Source organism: Barbus barbus, assembly GCF_936440315.1.
Source record: "Barbus barbus genome assembly, chromosome: 34".
Taxonomy (NCBI): Eukaryota; Metazoa; Chordata; class Actinopteri; order Cypriniformes; family Cyprinidae; genus Barbus; species Barbus barbus.
The window spans coordinates 6,720,861-6,739,630 of NC_136762.1; the positions used below are offsets into that span (position 1 = coordinate 6,720,861).

General features: G+C 36.2%; 2 protein-coding genes across 2 annotated transcripts; both read right to left on the reverse strand.

Moving 5' to 3' along the window:
* Nucleotides 1-640: 640 nt before the first annotated feature.
* LOC306854050 (somatostatin-2-like) lies at nt 641-2,084 on the reverse strand. Its single transcript, XM_079391837.1, has 2 exons — nt 1,884-2,084; nt 641-1,008 (listed from the first exon to the last, which is right to left on the reverse strand). Exons 1-2 carry the CDS (start codon nt 2,034-2,036, stop codon nt 799-801), a joined length of 363 nt encoding a protein of 120 aa, XP_079247963.1. The 5' UTR covers nt 2,037-2,084; the 3' UTR covers nt 641-798.
* Nucleotides 2,085-13,532: 11,448 nt separating this feature from the next.
* LOC306853945 (rhomboid-related protein 4-like) lies at nt 13,533-18,308 on the reverse strand. The gene is made up of 8 exons (XM_079391667.1): nt 17,905-18,308; nt 17,015-17,167; nt 16,547-16,826; nt 15,983-16,115; nt 15,801-15,889; nt 15,222-15,278; nt 14,833-15,024; nt 13,533-14,077 (listed from the first exon to the last, which is right to left on the reverse strand). The coding sequence occupies exons 1-8, from the start codon at nt 17,905-17,907 to the stop codon at nt 13,977-13,979; spliced, it is 1,008 nt and encodes a 335-aa protein (XP_079247793.1). The 5' UTR covers nt 17,908-18,308; the 3' UTR covers nt 13,533-13,976.
* Nucleotides 18,309-18,770: the final 462 nt, after the last annotated feature.

An 18,770-nucleotide genomic window follows, 5' to 3' on the forward strand; every position in this document is an offset into this window, starting at 1 on the left:
TGAAAATGTGTGTACTCTGTAAACACAGCAGCAGAGAGCCGTTCATAATGTCTGACAAAGTCTCTTCTCAAGCTTGCTAATGAAACAGTCCAGATGTGTCTAAATATTTGCGGTGCTTTCAGGACCATAATTAAATAACAATTACAACTGACTAACAGCCTTTTCCACCCTGTCTGCGCGTTCGTGTGCGAGCCTCAAGAGACGGAGCTCCAGTCATGGAGCAGTGTCTGTTTTCACAGCCAATAACACGCTAATGAAGAACACATCGAACTGGAGTGTGTGCGCGAGAGAGAGCAAGAGTGCAAATGATGCGTGTGGATTATTTGTTCTCTTCATAGATGTTCCGTCAGTCATGCATGCTCGTCTGAAGATGAGGACAAATGTGTGGCTTTTAATGGCGGAAAGGTGGACGGGGGCGTCTACAAACATTCAGAACCAAATGTTTTTCGTCGCTCTCTCTCCTTTATCATTCTTAATCATATTAGAGTGTCGTGCCTCTCACCATGTTTAATAGAATGAAATGATCCCTAATGCTTGTTAATCACCATTGTGACATTACATAAACACACACATATCATTAATGCTAATGTTCCCTCACAAACGTAGTCCAAAGAAAAGATAGCACTGTAAATGTAGGCGATGTCATTCACAACAAAAAGCTTTTATTTTTATTTAGAATTTTATTAACTTACAATCAATCGATTGACTGACAGAACCAATTAACTTGTGGTTTGACCACAGAAGTTAGCTTAGCAAGAGATTTAAGAAGGTGTTAATTGGCAATTTCAAGTGAGGGCCTCAGCAGGAAGTGAAGCCCTTCCAGTAGAAGTTTTTGCATCCCGCTTTGCGTTCCCGAGTGGGCAGGTGGTTCGAGCTTTCCGCCGAACGTTCTAGCTCCACGCGCAGGTCCTCATTTTCACCTGCCGTTGAAACGTCAGTCTCGCGCATCTCCATTTCAGGCATGGAGAGCAGGGAAAGGAGCTCCTCTACATCTTTCTTAGTCCAGTCCTGAGAGAAATGTTAAGACATATAAGATGGGATCAATATTTCAGTTAATTTCCCCCTTTTTATTTGGAGAATAAACACTGTCTAGTAAAGCTAATGGTGCGCGTTCATTTAGATCAAGGTATACATGAGGGAACCGAGGCTAAAGGAGAAAAGCCATTTTGTATTTATAGGGCAATGTGTGTTTTGATTAGAACTAAATTCATTCCATTAACTCTGAGATCCTGTATGGTAAAAGATAATGCATTTACTTGCCAAGACGTAAATGAGAAAAACAGAGGGTCATTTAGAAATGTGTGTAGGCTACGTGAGTGAGAGAGAAAGAGGGACTGGAAGTAACAATGTCTTCCTATAAAATTAGATGGGGATTGTTGTAATTGAAAAATCTATTAAAAGCAGAATGAACTAGAGTATTAAACAAACTGAGCATTTCTGCAACCTGAAATTTAAATATATACGTTAAGTTGCTTTATTTAAAGGATTAGTCCACACAAAAATGTACTGAAATTGTTATTTACTCACCCTAATATTGTTCTAAAATCATATTAACATTATATTTCTTCTGCAGAACACAAAAGAAGATTTGTTTTGTCCATACATTGAAATCAATGGGGTCCAACGTTGTTTTGAACATATGGACAGAAACAGTTGAAATGCTTCATTTGTGTTCTGCATTAGAAAGTCCGTCTGTACCTCTTTGGAGTGATATGAGGGTGAGTAAATGACACATTTTGAAGGAACTATCTACTATTCATTATAGTTAGTTGAATGTGAGTTTGCGATGAATGGCAGCCTTGAACATGCAGACAATGGAAAACCAGATGCTAGCTGATAAATACAGGCCCCTGATTTCGTGTTAATGTTCGTTTGAGACTCACCTGTGTAGCTTGTCCAATCGCTCTTGCTCTCTGCATAAGTCTGCGATGGCGGAAGTCCATGCCCGGTTCTAGCTGTGAATTTGCACTGTGACCACATAGCATAAGGGACAGACCCAACAGGGCCAAATAACACTGCAGCTCACACAGTCTCATCTCAAACCTCTGTCTTCCGCTCACGGAGTGTCTCTTTGTAGCTGTGGATCTGGTGCTGGACCCTCGGAAATCCCAAGCGCTCTTTTTAAACTCTCCTTCCACTCGTACGGTTGACTGACAGCTGCCCAGGTTGCTGGGTGACAGTGGATTGTGATGTCATACAGCATTTAGAACCTTCTGGTCCCACACTAATGGGAAACACTCTCATTTAGATAACGCAAATGAACGAATTGCGACTTGACAATGGGGGCTACAATAAAAGCATTAGTCTGAATGGATTCAGGTTTGTTCAGCTAATCTAAAACAAATACAACACAGAAATGCCTGGGTGTGCGTCTCCGTCGCTCTGAAGCACACACGCCACGGCAGAAGCGAAGAATAAAAGCCTTTATAAACTTAATTGATTCTGAACGAAGAGTTTAATGTGTGTTTCTTGAAGTGTTAACTCAAGCAGTACAAGAGTTTGTGCTGTTGGGAACTTCTTCTATTCGCACTGTAGAGATAAATGAATGAATATAATTATTAGTGAATTCTGAATTAACTTTCAAAGCATTGATGAAAGTTATAGTGCAGCTATACGTACAACATAAATCTTTCAGTAGAAGACATATTATTCTAAGACAAGTATCACTTTTGCTTATATGGCTCTTAAACCCCTCAAACCATATTTTGAGACCAGACTATAATTTAGAGGAATTGGGCTCTTTTAATATGGGCCAGTAAGCAACCATCTGCAATCTTGAAAATAAAGATTCCGAAAGGTTTTCACAGCAATGCCATTGAAGACCTATTAGAATTGAAGAATATGATGGTGGTAGGCCTTTTGACTTTGGCTACTAAGTAACCACTTTGCAACCAACCTGAACACCCTAGCAACAGCATAACAATGCCTTGCCAACTATTCAAAACTCTTTTGCATTAAAAAGTAAAGCTTTCAAAAGGTGGTTTTTGCAGTGATGCCATAGAAGAACCATTTTTGGTTTCCCAAATAAACTTTCAGTAAACAGTTAACCATTTTCCTTTTTTAGTATGAAGAATATTTTAATAATCTAAGGAACCTTTTTTAACTATTAACAACCATTTGTGCAATGGAAAGGTTATGTGGATGTTCTTTATGGAACCAGAGATGCCAATAAAGAACCTTAATTTGTACAGACAGCCTTCCGGAATTGTTCATTTATTTATATTGTTACTATATTAAGACCGAGTGGCTTTTAAATGTGCAGTCACATTCCTGCAATGTCACATTGATTTTGCTATGAGGTTACCACCTAGTAGAAAAAGACTGAATTTTATAAACTAATGTTTATACAGAATTTTCAAAGCCAAACTCAAAATCGCATAGCAAAAGTGCCCCCCCCCCCCCCCCCCCCCCCCAACCCCTTTTGCATTAGGTATTGAAAAGAGGCTCTGGCCTGACATCTTGTGGTCAGCTTTAAGCCGTCATGACTCAGGAAAGGCAAACAAATTATTCAACACCAGGTTGCAAAATATTTAGAATTCATATATTAAACATTTGACACACACATTTAACAGTAGAGTAGTAGGTTTATGATTTAGTTTGTGGTGCTTATAAAGCATGTTTAAGACTACTTTGAAGATGCGGCAGCAACTCACTTTATCTCCTTCATTATTTTTCATAATTTTTGTGTTGTTCCCAATATCAAAGTATATCAATTTAAACTATATTGTCTCATCCTAGGGCGAAAAAAAATCTGAGTTTTAAATGACATTAAGCAGAGAAGTTACACACATGCAGAGATTAAAACACTGTATTTCTTGGTAATTTTTTGGTACAAATATGTGCCGTTACATCCTTAATATTTATATATAATAACATTTACAGTCCAAATATATATAAATAAACATGAGTATATATTAATTTCATCCAAATTATTTTTTATTCAATTAGTGCAACGTTACTACACATCCAAACACAATATTCTTGATATATGGGATCTTATACTATACATAGACATTTTCTACAGAAATATTCAAAATATACACTTTTTTTTATTATTCTGACCAAAACCATTATAGGATTTTCTATTACACCGTTCTTGAGCTATTAAACACTACAGTCAAAAAAGAGACCGTTAACTTCTATAGTAAACATGTGCAATCCTGCGATAAAGCAGGTGATGACACGATTATGACAGTTTTTATTTTTTATGTTGAGGATGTGTTGTCAAGACTACACTCCTAATTTCTCAGTTGATTTGGCATTGGCAAGCTTTTATATGTAATAATTCATTACAATTTCTATTTACAGTATACAATTGATTACAACTGAATATGAGTCATGGAGAAAGCTCCATAATGCAATGCTATAATTCACATAATGACTGAAACACACTTTGTCTCTGTCTCAGTTTCTAAAGTTTCTTTTCCTTTTTCATAATCTAACAAATAGCACCATTAACTCTGAGTGATTCGGTGTTAAATATGAACAAACTTATATATGCTTTGCAAAACCTCAGCACCAAAAACTGCTTTGTACAAACAGTTTTGCACAATAAGAAACAAGACTTTGATGCTTTCTTGAATAAAGTCCTAATAGCAAGTAGATCTATAGTAAAGTATTTGTATACTAAAGTGGAAAATCATAGCTCAAATGATAAGCACACCTGCCTTACACTGACAGTTGCACACATATCCAAAATAAATAAGCAGAAAATAAATAATACTTAGGATTTATATAAAAAAGGGAATTCAGAAGACTCTATACTTTTTACTATTTGATTATTAAATTAGTAAATTTAATATATGTTTATAGAGTGTTACTAAGGAAGACTATTAATGTCAAGTGTATTAGTTATCAATTACTAATGACAAAAATAAACAAAATATTTCAACTTTAATTACTAAACTATTTTTCAGTAGCATCACTAGAGCATAGATTAACTATTTTGTTTTGTTTTAAATGCCAAATTAATTATGCACAGTTTATGCTCAGTATGAGCAATCTGAGCTCAAATGATTATTCACCGAGCCTGTTTCTCAATGCTCACTAGCCAGGATTTTCTAATGGCCTACTACTGCTATTCCCACATGCAAAAGTCATTCATAATTAACTATAAATGAAAAATAGTTTAATAATGAGAAGTAGTTGAACTGAAGTCACCCCAAATCCTGGTAAGAGTAATTTTGAGAGAAAAGCACATTTATAAGTGCTGGACATGTAGAAAAAGAAAAGAATGCTGAAGAAAAACACTGTGCTGGTACCTTGGATTTAGCAAATCCAAAATAAAGAACTTCTGTTAAAAGGGAACCTACTGTATCAATTAAATTTGTCCAAAAGTTCTAAATGGCTGAAAAAGTGTTTAAAAAACAAAACTACTTCACCCACATCTGTATCATTCCACTCATTAAAGGAATACTTCATCCCAAAATGAAAACTTTCTAAAAATGTACTCACCCTCAACATTCAGTATGTAGATGAGTTTGCTTATTTATCTGCAGTGAATGGGTGCCGTCAGAATGAGAGTCCAAACTGCTGATAAAAACAAGTAATCCACACAACTCCAGTCCATCAGTTAAGATCTTGTGTATCTTGTGTTATAATAAACATCCATCATTAAGATGGTTTTACCTTCAAACCATTATTTTCAGCTGAAATATGAGTCCTCTATCCATAATATTGCTTTCTCCAGTGAACGAAATGGTCTCTTCGTAATCAGGACAGAAATATGCACAGATCAAGCACGGTCCAAAACTGAATTTTGATGTGAGAAGTGAAGAGTTCAGTGACATCTGAAATTTTCACCTAAAATTAGCATTTTTATCAGGCTACTATGTTTAGGTTCAGTAATTTTACTCTAATGGCAATGTATAGGTCCTTTTCTATACAATTAAAGTGAAATAACTGATAAAAATGCTAATTTTAGAAGAAACTTTCAGACGGCATTAAGAGGCTTTTGCATCTGAACTCTTCAAGTCAACAAGAGACGGACCATTTCACTGAAGGAAGTGTTATTATGGATTATGGGCTTGTATCTTGGCCAGAAGCGATGGATTTGTTTCTTACAAACATGCTACTTATCACTTTCACTGCTTGTGGACTGGAGTGGTGTGGATTACTCGTGATGTTTTTATCAGCTGTTTGGACTCTTATTCTGACGGCACCCATTCACTGCAGATCCATTGGTGAGGATGTGATGTAATGATCATTCTCCAAATCTGTTTATACGATTAAGACTCATCTGTATTCTTGTCCTGAGGGTGAGTACAATTTTCATTTCTGAGTGAACTGTTCCTGGACTGGACCACAGCAAACATAATGACAATCACTCATGGGGGAGAACTATATTTCCAGTTGTTTCAGGTGAAGCACTTGAGGGCTGACTTCACGGATCCTACACAAGTCATGAAAAACCCACGAATGGAAGTTCATAGTTCAAGTCTTTTACCAAGGTCACCCCTCTGACTTAAAAACTACTGCTTCATACAGACCCAACAGCGGCTGATGGCTTGCCGTCTTGCTGTCTGGCGGATTGGAGTACTGAGGAATGAGAATAAAAAAGGACAATGGTTCCTAATGTTGTTTATTTAATATGACAATATTATTTTAAAATCAATTCAAGTTTCTGATTTAAGCAGTGAATTGTGAAGATAGACTGGAAGAGAGTCAAATCTGATTTGTGAAAATAGTACTTTTTTTATAGTACTTAAAAAGATTTACTTCCATTTCATCTAGATCAAACTGGCAAATCGGATTCAAATAAAATGTTCAATCTTCAAAATTCTTGTACCTGAACATTCTGCTAGGATCAAGTGATGCAAGCAAGAAGCTGAAGGAATCAGGATAGAAGTTACAGGTGCCACGACCATGACACTCTATCAATGGAATTTTCCGGAATTCTTCCAGACAGGATCCAGGAGAAATCAGCGGCTGCCCGGAACCTTCTGCACCTGCACCCGTTTGCTAAGGAATAAATCAGAACAAGCACAGTTATATACTATGAATGTATACATATGTTATAGTTTAAATGCTCAGCATGGCTGCATTTATTTGATCAAAAATACAGTAAAAACATCAATATTATTAAATAATATGAACTGTTTGGTATTTTAATCTATTTTTAAATACAATTTATTCCAGTGATGGTAAAACTGAATTTTCAGAAGTCATTACTCCAGGCTTCAGTGTCAAATGATCCTTCAGAACTTATACTAATATGCTAATTTACTGCTCATGAAACTTATAGTATCTATCAATTGATAAAAATACAAACTGACTTATGCTTATGCTCATAACTGTTGTGTATGTAAATGTGTTCCCACAATACCATCCATGTCTATTTGCATTACATGCATTTGTATGTGCAGGAGTTGTCGTATGAATGATCTGTCTGTGTTTCATACCTAGGTCTTGTCCATTTCCGTGGTTATTGCCGTTGATGAAGAGAAGCGAATATCCAAAGTACACACGTTTTGACCCAGGAGGCTGGTACTGATGTTATATGCTTGGTAAAAAGGAATCCATATTTTGTGCCAAGTGGACCTTGTGAACCCTTGGGACCCACTTCGCCTGACAAACCGACAAAACCTTAGGAGACAAACAAGATTTGTTTTTACATGATTGTTTGGAGTTTGGAGTCAGTAAACAAATGTATCAAGGTTTCAGAAAAATATTTAGCAGCACAGCTGTTTTCAACTGTGCTAATAAGAAGAAATGTTTTTGAGCATCAGGTCAGCAAATTCATGTGACATTTTAAAGTGTACAAAATAGTACATTTTACTGTATTTTTGATCACATACATTTGAGCATAAGAGACTTCTTTAAAAATTTGTTACAGATCCAAAACTTTTTTATATTTAATTTTATGGTAGTGTATTATTAGCTATAGTTCAAATAGAAAACCCTCTAGCCTCTGGTTTCACAGACAAGGCTTAAAACCAGTCCCAGACTATAATGTAATTCTGAGCTGTTTCATCTGAAATAAACTTGCACTGACTGATCTTAAAACATGTCAATGCCTCTGTTTTGTCTCAAGATGCACACCAGTAATATTTTTTATAAGGCATGTTAATAAAAATTACTTAAATGTCCTAATTGAATGATGGCCTAATCCTGGCTTAGTCTAAGCCCTGTCTGTGAAACCGGGCCAAAGTGTCTTAAGTTTTAAGACTTACCTTTTGTTCCCTTTGGGCCAGTGTCTCCCTTTGGTCCATGTATCCCATTTCGTCCAGCACCTCCATCTGGACCTCTGCTTCCCCTTTGACCTTGTGTTCCTAAAAGATGGGAAATTATACAAATATAAGATGAAATCATAAAACTTCAGAGAAAACTAGAGCATTGTGTTTGTGGCATTGTACCTTCTAGACCTCTTAACCCTTGAGGTCCTCGTTCTCCCGGTTCTCCTTTTTCCCCGACTTGTCCAGGGAAACCAGGGTCTCCTGGGAGAGTCATGACCTGAGCCACAACATCACCCTTTAGGCCCTAAAAATTCACAAAGAGTGGGAAAATGTTCATAAAACAATATGATTAGACACTGGAGAAGGCCATGTTGTGACTGAAATGTTTTGTCATTTCATCAGTAAAGCTGTGTTTTTTTTAATCTCACATTTGCATTTTTGTTTACTTTTTTTCATTTTCACAATATTACGGTATTCCCGTGGCTTACTCACCTACACTTTTTGGACATTTCAGGCCTGCAAGTGTTTGTGATTTCCTCAAAATAATATACAAGACATGACTGTCTCTGCAATTGCTTCATTTTTAATTGTTATTAAAATGATGATTAAAAATGTTATTATGCCAGTATTTAAAACCTAACCTTTAGCTCCAGGAGTTCCTTTACAACCTTTTAATCCAGCAGGCCCAATTGGACCACACTGTCCTTTGTGGCCTATAATACAAGTATAGCAAAACACATTTTAAATAAAATACATATTTATCTACTAGTCAATCTGTTTCATTAACTGAAGATTTCTTTATTTTTATTAAATTCAAATTTAATTCAGATTCCTCTTCAGGAACTCTAGCTGCGTCAGGAGACGCTTTGGGGAACGCCTACAGCGTAACCGGCTCTGAATACCAATGAAATCTGTCCAACGGATGAGAGGGACGTCACGGGCGAGGTGACGTAAAGACCAGCTGGTATAAAAGCACGTGCGGTGAAATTGGTGTCAGCTTTCTGTCATTCAGCTAAGCGCTCTGTGTCTTGTAAGTCCTATTTACTGTTGTCTGTCCGTTTTGCAAATGTCCAAGAGGCGTTGTAAAACAAAGTTTGGGAGGAGTGAGGCGCAATTCAGGCCTCCGTGCAAACGTTATTTGTGCGCGGAGGATACACACAGCTTGTGTGTGCTTTGCTTGGGAGCGAGGCAAGCGGAGGCAGCCCTCGAGGGGACTGACTGTCCGCACTGCGAGTTTTCCTCTGCTTGTGCTTTGCTCCCGACAGGCCCTCTTTTCAGGAGAGGGTTCTTTCATTGGCGTTCACCACGGCGCGGGTCCCGCTGAGGCGGAGCGGAGACGGCGCTCGTGGGGTTTGCAACGGGAACTGGCAGAGGGATCGGAGACGAGCGAGTCTCTATCTCCATCTTCACCTGCTGGATCCCGCGACCACTCCCCGAGTCCGGAAGCACGCATGATGGTTACTTCCCCTTGGGCAGCGGCCGCGGCGCTTCTCTTGTCTTCCTCTGAGGAGGTTGACATAGGAAGCGCCGAACACGTCGCACCCCCTCTTTCACCCCAGTATGAGGAGCTTGTGGAGGTGATCACTCGTGCTGTTGCCAAGTTGAGACTCGACTGGCCGGCCGAGTGTTCGGTGGAACCGCGGAAAGGCAAACTGGATGAGCGTTTCCTGCGGTTTCAGACCTCGCTTCCACATCGGAGCCTGCAGTTTAAAAAAAAAAAAAAAACAGCATTCAGTGTTTTCATTTTCCACAATACCCACATTTTTAACCTTTACTGAAAGAAAATATGAATACAGAACATCTATGGCATGTTAGTGATCATTCATCACTGTCTTTATTCACCACTTATGTTGAGGTTTCAAAATATTTGATGTGATGTTTAGTTTAGATGTGAAGTTTTTTGACATGAAGATCTTGCCATTGGACAGTGGTTTACATTTAGTCATTTGGCAGACGCTTTTATCCAAAGTGACTTACAATTGGGGAATACAAGAAGCGATTCATCTTGAAGAGGCAATCAGACAGAGGAAGTGCTCGTAACACCAAGGCTCAGTCATTGTTCAAATAAGTAAAAGCTAGCAAGGGAAGGAGAGAAAGATAGAGGGAAAGATTAAGGTTTTTTTTTTTTTTTTTTTTTGAGTTTAGGATGAAGTCAAGTAGTGCCGAAAGAGATAAGTTTTCAGTTGTTGCTTGAAGATTGACATGGATCTGGCGTTCCGGATAGGGGTGGGAAGATTATTCCACCAGAATGGTGAACGAGAATGTTCTGGAGAGTGATTTTGAGCCTCTCTGTGATGGTACCACAAGGCGTCGTTCACTAGCAGATTTCAGACTCCTCTTGCTGCTCACTATGATCCCTTGTTGGCAATCAGGTTAAAAGAACTTGAATTGCAGATACGAAGGCAAGAGCATGAGAACCAACTGTTGCATTTCCTGGAGATAGAGCTGGAAATTTTTTTTTTTCTCTCAGTTTTGGATCTGGTGACCCAAGCTTCAGAATTCCCGTTGTAAAGACAACCACAACCAAAAACTGATATTTTGTGTTGTGTAAAAGAGAATATATAAAAACATAGTAGTAATTACTGAAAAAGTTGTCATTTTGAAATGATGGTGCTTTTGAACATTTACATTGTTCTGATCTGCTGTTGCTTCAAAACTTATTTTGTAATATTAGTTATGCGTGTTGCTCAATAACATTTAACATTTAGAATTTATTGTGATTCATACAGATGTTGGTTGTTGCTGCAGTTTCTCTGATGTTGTGTCTTCTGTTGTGTCTTCTGTTGTTTTCTCTTTTTGTCAGCAGGTATCGAAGCAAATTGTCTTTTTTTTTTGTTTTGTTTTTTCCTCTCTCTCTCTATCCCCCATTCTCTTTTTTTTCCTCTCTCTCTCTCCCCCTTCTCTGTTGACTTTATCCACAATTTTTTTTTTTTTTTTTTTTTTTTTTTTCTAATTCCTTTTTTTTTTTTTTTTATTATTATTATTTTTATTATTATCATTATAATTATAATTATTATTTTTTTATTATTATTATTATTATTATTATTATTATTATTTTTTATTTTTTTCTCTCTCTTGTTTTCTCTGTCCCCTGGTCTTGTCGGTCATAGTATGGTTAAATAAAAGGGTATATAAAATTTAATTAATTAATTAATAAAAAAAAAATAATATAAAAAAAAAAAAAAAAAAAAAAGGCTGTGAATGATGATAGCATAACTACACATACGTACTGTCATGTGTTATCTGTGTTACTGACAGGCCAAAAAAAAAAAAAAAAAAAAAAAAAAAAAAAAACATTTACTCATCCTCAGGCCATAAAAGATGTGGATGAGTTTGTTTCTTTATCCAATAGATTTGGAGAAATATAACATTACATCACTTGTTCACCCATGGATCCTCTGTAGTGAATGGGTGCCGTCAGAATGAGAGTCCAAACAGTAGCTGATAAAAACATCACAATCCATAAGTAATCCACATAACTCCAGTCCATCAGCTAACATCTTGTGAAGTGAAAGGCTGCATGTTTGTTAAACAAATCCATTGTTAAGACGTTTTTAAATTCAAGCCCATGCTTTAGGCTAAAATACTAATCCTCTATTCAAAATATTCCTTTTTATAGTGAAAATGACATCTAGTCTGAATCAGGAGAGAAATATGCACAGATTAAGCACCATTCATAAGTGAAGACAGCCCAAAACAAATAAATCAGTGGACTTTGATGTGAGAGGAGGTCAACAATGAACTATTACACTGGAGGAAGCATCATTGTGGATTATGGACTTGTATTTTAACCAGAGGCGATAGGTTAAAGTTAAAACGCTTTAATGAATTTGTTTATTACAAACATGCAACTTTTCGCTTCACAAGACTTGATGGATTAGAGTCACGTGGAATACTTGTGGATTACTGTGATATTTTTATCAGCTGTTTGGACTCTCATTCTGACGGCACCCATTCACTGCAGAGGATTCATTGGTGAACAAGTGATGTAATGCTAAATTTCTTCAAATCTGTTCCAATGAAGAATCAAAAAAAAAATTCAGCAAATTTGTATTTTTGCATGAGCTATGAACTATATTTCTCGCCCTGCTCTTACTGCTAAATGCGAGTATAAGGCATGATTAAGATATTATGAACATTGACATCATGATTTTCTAGCTGCTTTGAAACAATGTGTTTGGTGAAAAGCGCTATACATATAAATCTGAAATCATTCCACTATGCGACAAATATGAAAGCTTCTGCACCAGAAACGTTCACCAGAAGGGGGCAGCATTTACATTTGATATAAATCTGAATGTCCCTGCATGTTTAACTTGAGGAACTCTAGATATTTTCACACTAGCGCTGCTGATGTTCTGGAAATTAAAAACTTAGTGAATGAAAAATGTTCCCTTTTAAAAGAAGTGATTATTATTTGTTGTAAATGCAATTCGCTGTTTGTTTGGGAACATTTTGATGTCTTGAGTACTTTACTGTTACACCTGAGCATGGACGTACACCTAAGGACAACACAAATTGTTAAATTTGCCAACAATTCTCTTTCCCAAGAAGTTTGATCTTCTTCAGTGTCACATGCACATTTGTATTACATGCAATAATACCCTGGTAAAAAGAGTATCTATAAACTCGCCGAACTGAGACATCTAACAAAGTTTCACATCACTACTACATTTATTGTTTTTACACTTCTTTTATACATTATTTTTGAATTTTAGGAGACACTCTTCCCATTAATAAAACCCATATATTCATTTTTTTTTAAAACATAACTCCATATAATTCAAACTAACACTTTTGACAAATAGAACATCAGCATTCCAAATAAAAAATTATATATATATATATATATATATATATATATATATATATAAAAACTTTGTGGACTGTATAAAAAATATAATAAATACACTACCGTTAAAGTTTGGGGTAAGATTATTATTTTTTTATTTTTTTTTGCTGAAATCACTTTTGTTTTTGTGGAACTGATCATTTTTTAGGATTCTTGAATAATTAAAAAGTTCTAAATACCAGCATATTTGGAATATAAATATTTTGTCGCATTGTAAGTATCTGTATTGTCAATTTTGCTCAATTTATGCATTCTTGCTAAATAAAAATGATTAATTTCTTTAAAAATTGTATAGTAGTGTATTGTGTATGTACTATGAAAATGGAGTGTTATGGATCTAAACACAGGAAGTCTCTCTTACACAATGATTTGAATAATACATGTAAACTGAATTTAATGATATGTAATTATTCTGAATTAGTAAAAATTGTACTTTTACTACATATTTTATAATTTACCATATGAACAGAGCGTGTCTTGGAACCAATGTAAAACCAGCTACAACATACCAGAATAAGAATGATTTATTGTTTATTTACAAAAATATACTTTCTTAAACAAAGTATAAGTTACTTAGGAAGAAATGTTTGTTTGGAAATAATCAAGTGCTATAAGCTTGAGAGATCTGACATACATTAAGACTTGTTGACAAAATCATCTTACTGTACATTCAACATACTGCAAAAGGCACTCTCATCCACAACCATGTCATGAATGTTCAAACTTCAGATCAGCATTTAGAGCCAAAACAAATGTGCATACAAACTTTTTGCAGTTAGAAATACAGAAAATGGCCTTTGAAACCTCCCACTGATAACATCATAAAAGCTATTCAATGACACCAGTCAGCAGTGGAAGAATCTTCTCCAACAGCTCTGAACGGTTATTAGAGTTGTCTTTAATGTAAACAATCTAGTACTATTATCATTAATGTCACGTTCTCCAATTGATCAGCTGTTAAACTTCTGAAGCCGTCGCCAGCGGATCTCTTCAGGAGTTGGGTTTGAGTGGGCATAAGTCCCATGTGATGATCTAGCCTGCGTAAAACCACCTACAAAACCAAATGACAATGTTACACACTGCAACTGCAAGTACTTTAAAGAATTACAAGATAGTTCACCCAAGAAGATTTACTCACTCTCAGGCCAACCAAGATGTACATCAGTTTCTTTCTTTATCGGATCAGATTTGGAGAAATGTAGCATTACATCACTCACCAATGGATCCTCTGCAGTGAATGGGTGCCGTCAGAATGAGTCCAGTCCGGCTGATAAAAACATCACAATAATCTACAAGTAACCCACACGACTCCAGTCCATCAATTAACATCTTGTGAAGCGAAAAGCTGTGTGTTTGTAAGAAAGTCGTGTGGATTGCTTGTGAATTATCGTGATGTTTTTATCAGCTGTTTGGACTCTCATTCTGACGGCACCCATTCACTGCAGAGAATCCATTAGTCCATGAGCAAGTGATGTAATGCTAATATAATAATGCTTTCTCCAAATCTGTTCCCATGAAGACACAAACTCATCTACATCTGTGATAGCCTGAGGGTGAATATATAGTTTTGGGTGAACTATTCCTTCTGCTTCTGCAGGTTTAGTGTCAGCAAAAACACATGGGAATAAATTAGTTTTGTTCATTTCATTTCCAATAATCTGTATGTCAACAAATGTTCATATTTTCCGAACAAATATTTGTTGCCGTTTTGTTTAAAAAAACCTAAAAATATTATACTTTTCTTTACAAAATTGTTTCTGACAAAGCATTTTTAAAAGTATCAACTAGTCATTTTGACCACCTGACCTCTGTCGTTCAGGCTGGCCCTGACAGCTGCCTCATACTGCTCATCTTCTGTATAGGGATGCTGGGGCGGTGCAGAGGGCCTGTGTGTGTCATACTGCTGCCTGTAGGGGGCGCCATAGTGCCTGGGATTAAACGACTGCTGTCCATACTGGGAGTTTGGAGGATACGGCATGCCATATCCACTGTATCCTGCTGTGAACACACACAAATAATGCATCCTGAGGACGTCAGCAGAGCAATGCTACAATGGTCTAGTTAACAATCCCTAAATCATTTCATCTTTATTGGTTCTCAAAATCAGAGCCATTTCTAGGATGTTGTGATTCAAATCAGATTGCAGTCTTTATAACTACACCAATATTTCGCTATAGCACAAAAAGAGCTTTAACCTGATGAATTGTAGTATGTTCGCTGCCCTCCATATTGTCCATTAGATGTCACAAAGCCTGAAATGACACAGTCATGGCTGTTTATGTGGCTGGATGCATTAACTGCTGAATTAAAAGTTTGTGGTTGATAAGATTTTTTATGTTTTTGAAAATCTCTTATGCTCCTATTTTAATTTTAAAAAGTTATTTATTCCTGTGATTCAAAGCTGAATTTTCAGCGTCATTACTCCAGTCTTCAGTGTCACATCATCCTTGAGAAATAATTTTAATATGCTGATTTGCTGCTTAAGAAATATTTCTTATTACTATCAATGTTGAAAACAGTTAATGTTTTTGTGGAAACTGTAACAACAAAAAGAACAACATTTACTTGAAATAAGAATCTTTTGTAACATAAATATCGTTACTGTTACTTTTGATCAATTGAATGCATCTAAGATGAATAAAAGCATTAATTTCCTTTAAAAAAATATGCTGAACTGAAACTATTGAATGGTAGTGTATACACATATTAACAGTGAAGATGTCAAACACACCTAAAACAAAAAACAAAAAAGAACATTGAAAATGTTGTGTTACCTGCACAGGTCTTCATGAGGCTCTTTAGTGGTCCAGTTGTGTAGAGCAGACCGACCAGGATCCCAGCCAGGTGTCCGACAAATGATGTCCTGCAAAGACATGTGTGTGAATGTGTGTTAATGCAAACTGTGAATACAACTTTACTGTGAAAACCCTTTACTCTAGCATCTTTTCATGCCTACCCAGGGTTCATGATATGGATGAGGACCAACTCTACCCAGCAGGCATAGCGACTGGCTACGGGCAGCCCCATGATGTATGTGGCCCCTCCTGGATGATAATGATTATTCACCACCTTTAGCCCAAACAGAACACCTGAAATGAATCACAAACAGCATATTTCTTAATAGAAAAATATAACAATGTCATATGAATCAATTGATTTCTGTCGTCTACTCCTTTTTATTCTTTCCACCAACTGCATGTACTGTTCAGTATTCATATTTTAGTAAAAGATACATCTACACTACTATTTAAAAGTAACTTTTTTTTATTATTATTGAAGAAGGATATATTAAATGGATCAAAAGTGATAGCAAAGACATTTATAATGTTACAAAAATGTCTGTCAAATAAATGCTGTTCTTCCATCAAAGAATCCACATTTTGATCATATCAAAATAATCATGTGACACTGAACACTGGAGTAATGGCTGCTGAAAATTCAGCTTTGCTATCACAGGAATAAATGACATTTAAAAATATAAAAATTTAAAGCATGTGCACTCCATCCTGATCTAACACACCTGAGAAGCCCACTGCACACTGTAAACTATATGAAGAGTCTTCTGTCACGTGTGTCAGTCCCGTCTCCAGGAGCAGGTAGACCAATCCGGTGAGCAGAGAGAAGACAGAGAGCAGGTACGCAAACCAGGCACCTCCCAGTTTCCTCTCCAGTTTGATGCCCTTCCAAAGGAGCGAGGCCATGTTGAAGTACAAGTGCATGTCGTCAGCATGGTGAAACGGCGACAGAAGCAGACGTTTCCAGTCTCTGTACCAGTACGCCTCTCGAACACTCAAACATGTCTGAGAAACAGAAACAAAAAATGATTTTCAAAAAAAAAAATTAAGTACTTGTGCAACTTAGAACTTTTTCAATATATTTTCTAATAAAATATTGCAAAACACAGTTTAATGGCTGGCACTTTTTCTTTATTGACTCACTACTGGCAGATGTGACCCATTTTTGGTGTTGAAGTTATAATAACATGCACCTGTAGGAGGGGTTTGACAGGAAACAGGAACAAATAGACATTCAGGCCTAGCGTTGCAAGAGTGACAGGTGGGATGTTGTCGATTCCCAGCTGGAAAACCTGAGAGGCCAGCAGGAGCAGGCCGAGATTGGATCCTCTTTGTCTGTTACGCATCTGAAACACATACAGCAGATTATTAGCATCTAAAATACATAACCACATCCTCAAACACAGAGCACCAGTGTTTTATCTGTATAAAAGTTTGTTTGTATTTCTTGACAGACTACTGCTTACTCAAATATTTTAGAATCAGTTTAGACAGAGCATGGAAATTCATTAAGCATGATTGGCATCTGGCTAGCCAAATGCAGCTAGTATTGGAGACGGGAATTTCCATTCTTGAGCGCATCTGATTGGACTAAAACTGTAATGCAGGATGAGTCTTTAATATTTTTCGTCTATTGAATATACTGCATTTGCAATTTGTCGAATGGCATATAGTTAGGATCAAAGCTAACGCACAGACTAAACCTCTCATTTTTATTTCATAGGGTAATTAAATGCAGTTGTGTATTTCATGACTGGAATAAAATTGTGTATAAATTCATAACTGTCAAAATTGGGTATTATATCATAACAAGAATTGTTTTGTTTCATTTGGTAATAAAACTATCATGCATAGATGCTAAGTGGTACACAAACAAGAACCAGTTTATATGATCAAAACGAGAAATCTATAGCTTTCTTTAAATAAAGAATCTATAATCCATACTAAACTGACAATTTAAGAGAATACTCTGGGTAATATCATGCATGCACTCTTAACTTACACTTAGCCATAAAAGCTCTATTATTACTTTGAAGTGTAAAAGTACTAGACATAAACAATTACTGTGTATCAAATCACTTACCATAATATCTGAATGACAGCTTGAAGCTCCTACGCTTGGTTTGGATGTTGTGTTGTGAGTAAAAGAAGTGTTCCTAATATTAGCTATCAACAGTAGGACACGTTACATTTTACTTTCATTTCACCATGTTTCGTCAGGTGGTAAACACGGAAGTGATGCAACAGGGACTTCTCATTGCTCCCGACATTTGTAGTTTTTTCTAGAAGTGTCTGAACTTTGCTGGAAGTTTTACTGGTTCATTCCCCAAATACGGTACACGTTAGTGCATAATCCTATAAGATATGTGTGATAAACTATTATTAAAAATAAAACTATAGCTATTTTAACACACCAACGGCCTATTCCAAAGCTATGTGTGGCAAGGAAAATGATCACATTTCGGTTTCTATAATGTTATTATAGTTGTACTCAATGAATACAGCAATTTATAGACGAAAGCCCATTTCAAAAAATAATAATTGCATGAATAAAAATTCAAGACGTATCTTTAGCTGATTTCATGTATTTTCCCTGCAGAGATTGGTAAGTGACGGACTTTCATTGTGCATTTGCAGGTTTATAATACTTTCAGTTAGATGTGAAATGTCTCTACAGTGTTAATCTGATTTATTAACAAAGTGAATCATTTAAATGACTTTGTAAGTGAACACATCTGAACAGAATTGAATTACAATCTGCCGTTTGTTCTTTAACCCCTACTCTTTTTTACAAAACCCATTTTCATAGATATTGTAATCTTATTGTCAGAGATATCATAGGGAATAAAACATAAGGAATATGTACTGCAGAAAAGTTCGCTGAAACAATCAGAGAAACTGAATCTTTTAAGTGAACTAATTCAAAAGATTCGAATCACTGGGAAGAAT

Excerpts from the sequence above, each read along its gene's own strand:
- LOC306854050 (XM_079391837.1), bottom strand. The coding sequence starts at position 2,036 with ATGAGACTGTGTGAGCTGCAGTGTTATTTGGCCCTGTTGGGTCTGTCC. Across the intron at positions 1,009-1,883 it reads CGATTGGACAAGCTACACAG|GACTGGACTAAGAAAGATGT; the intron begins GTGAGTCTCAAA and ends CATTTCTCTCAG.
- LOC306853945 (XM_079391667.1), bottom strand. Across the intron at positions 16,827-17,014 it reads CTGTCAAACCCCTCCTACAG|ACATGTTTGAGTGTTCGAGA; the intron begins GTGCATGTTATT and ends TCTGTTTCTCAG. Across the intron at positions 16,116-16,546 it reads GTGTGCAGTGGGCTTCTCAG|GTGTTCTGTTTGGGCTAAAG; the intron begins GTGTGTTAGATC and ends GATTCATTTCAG.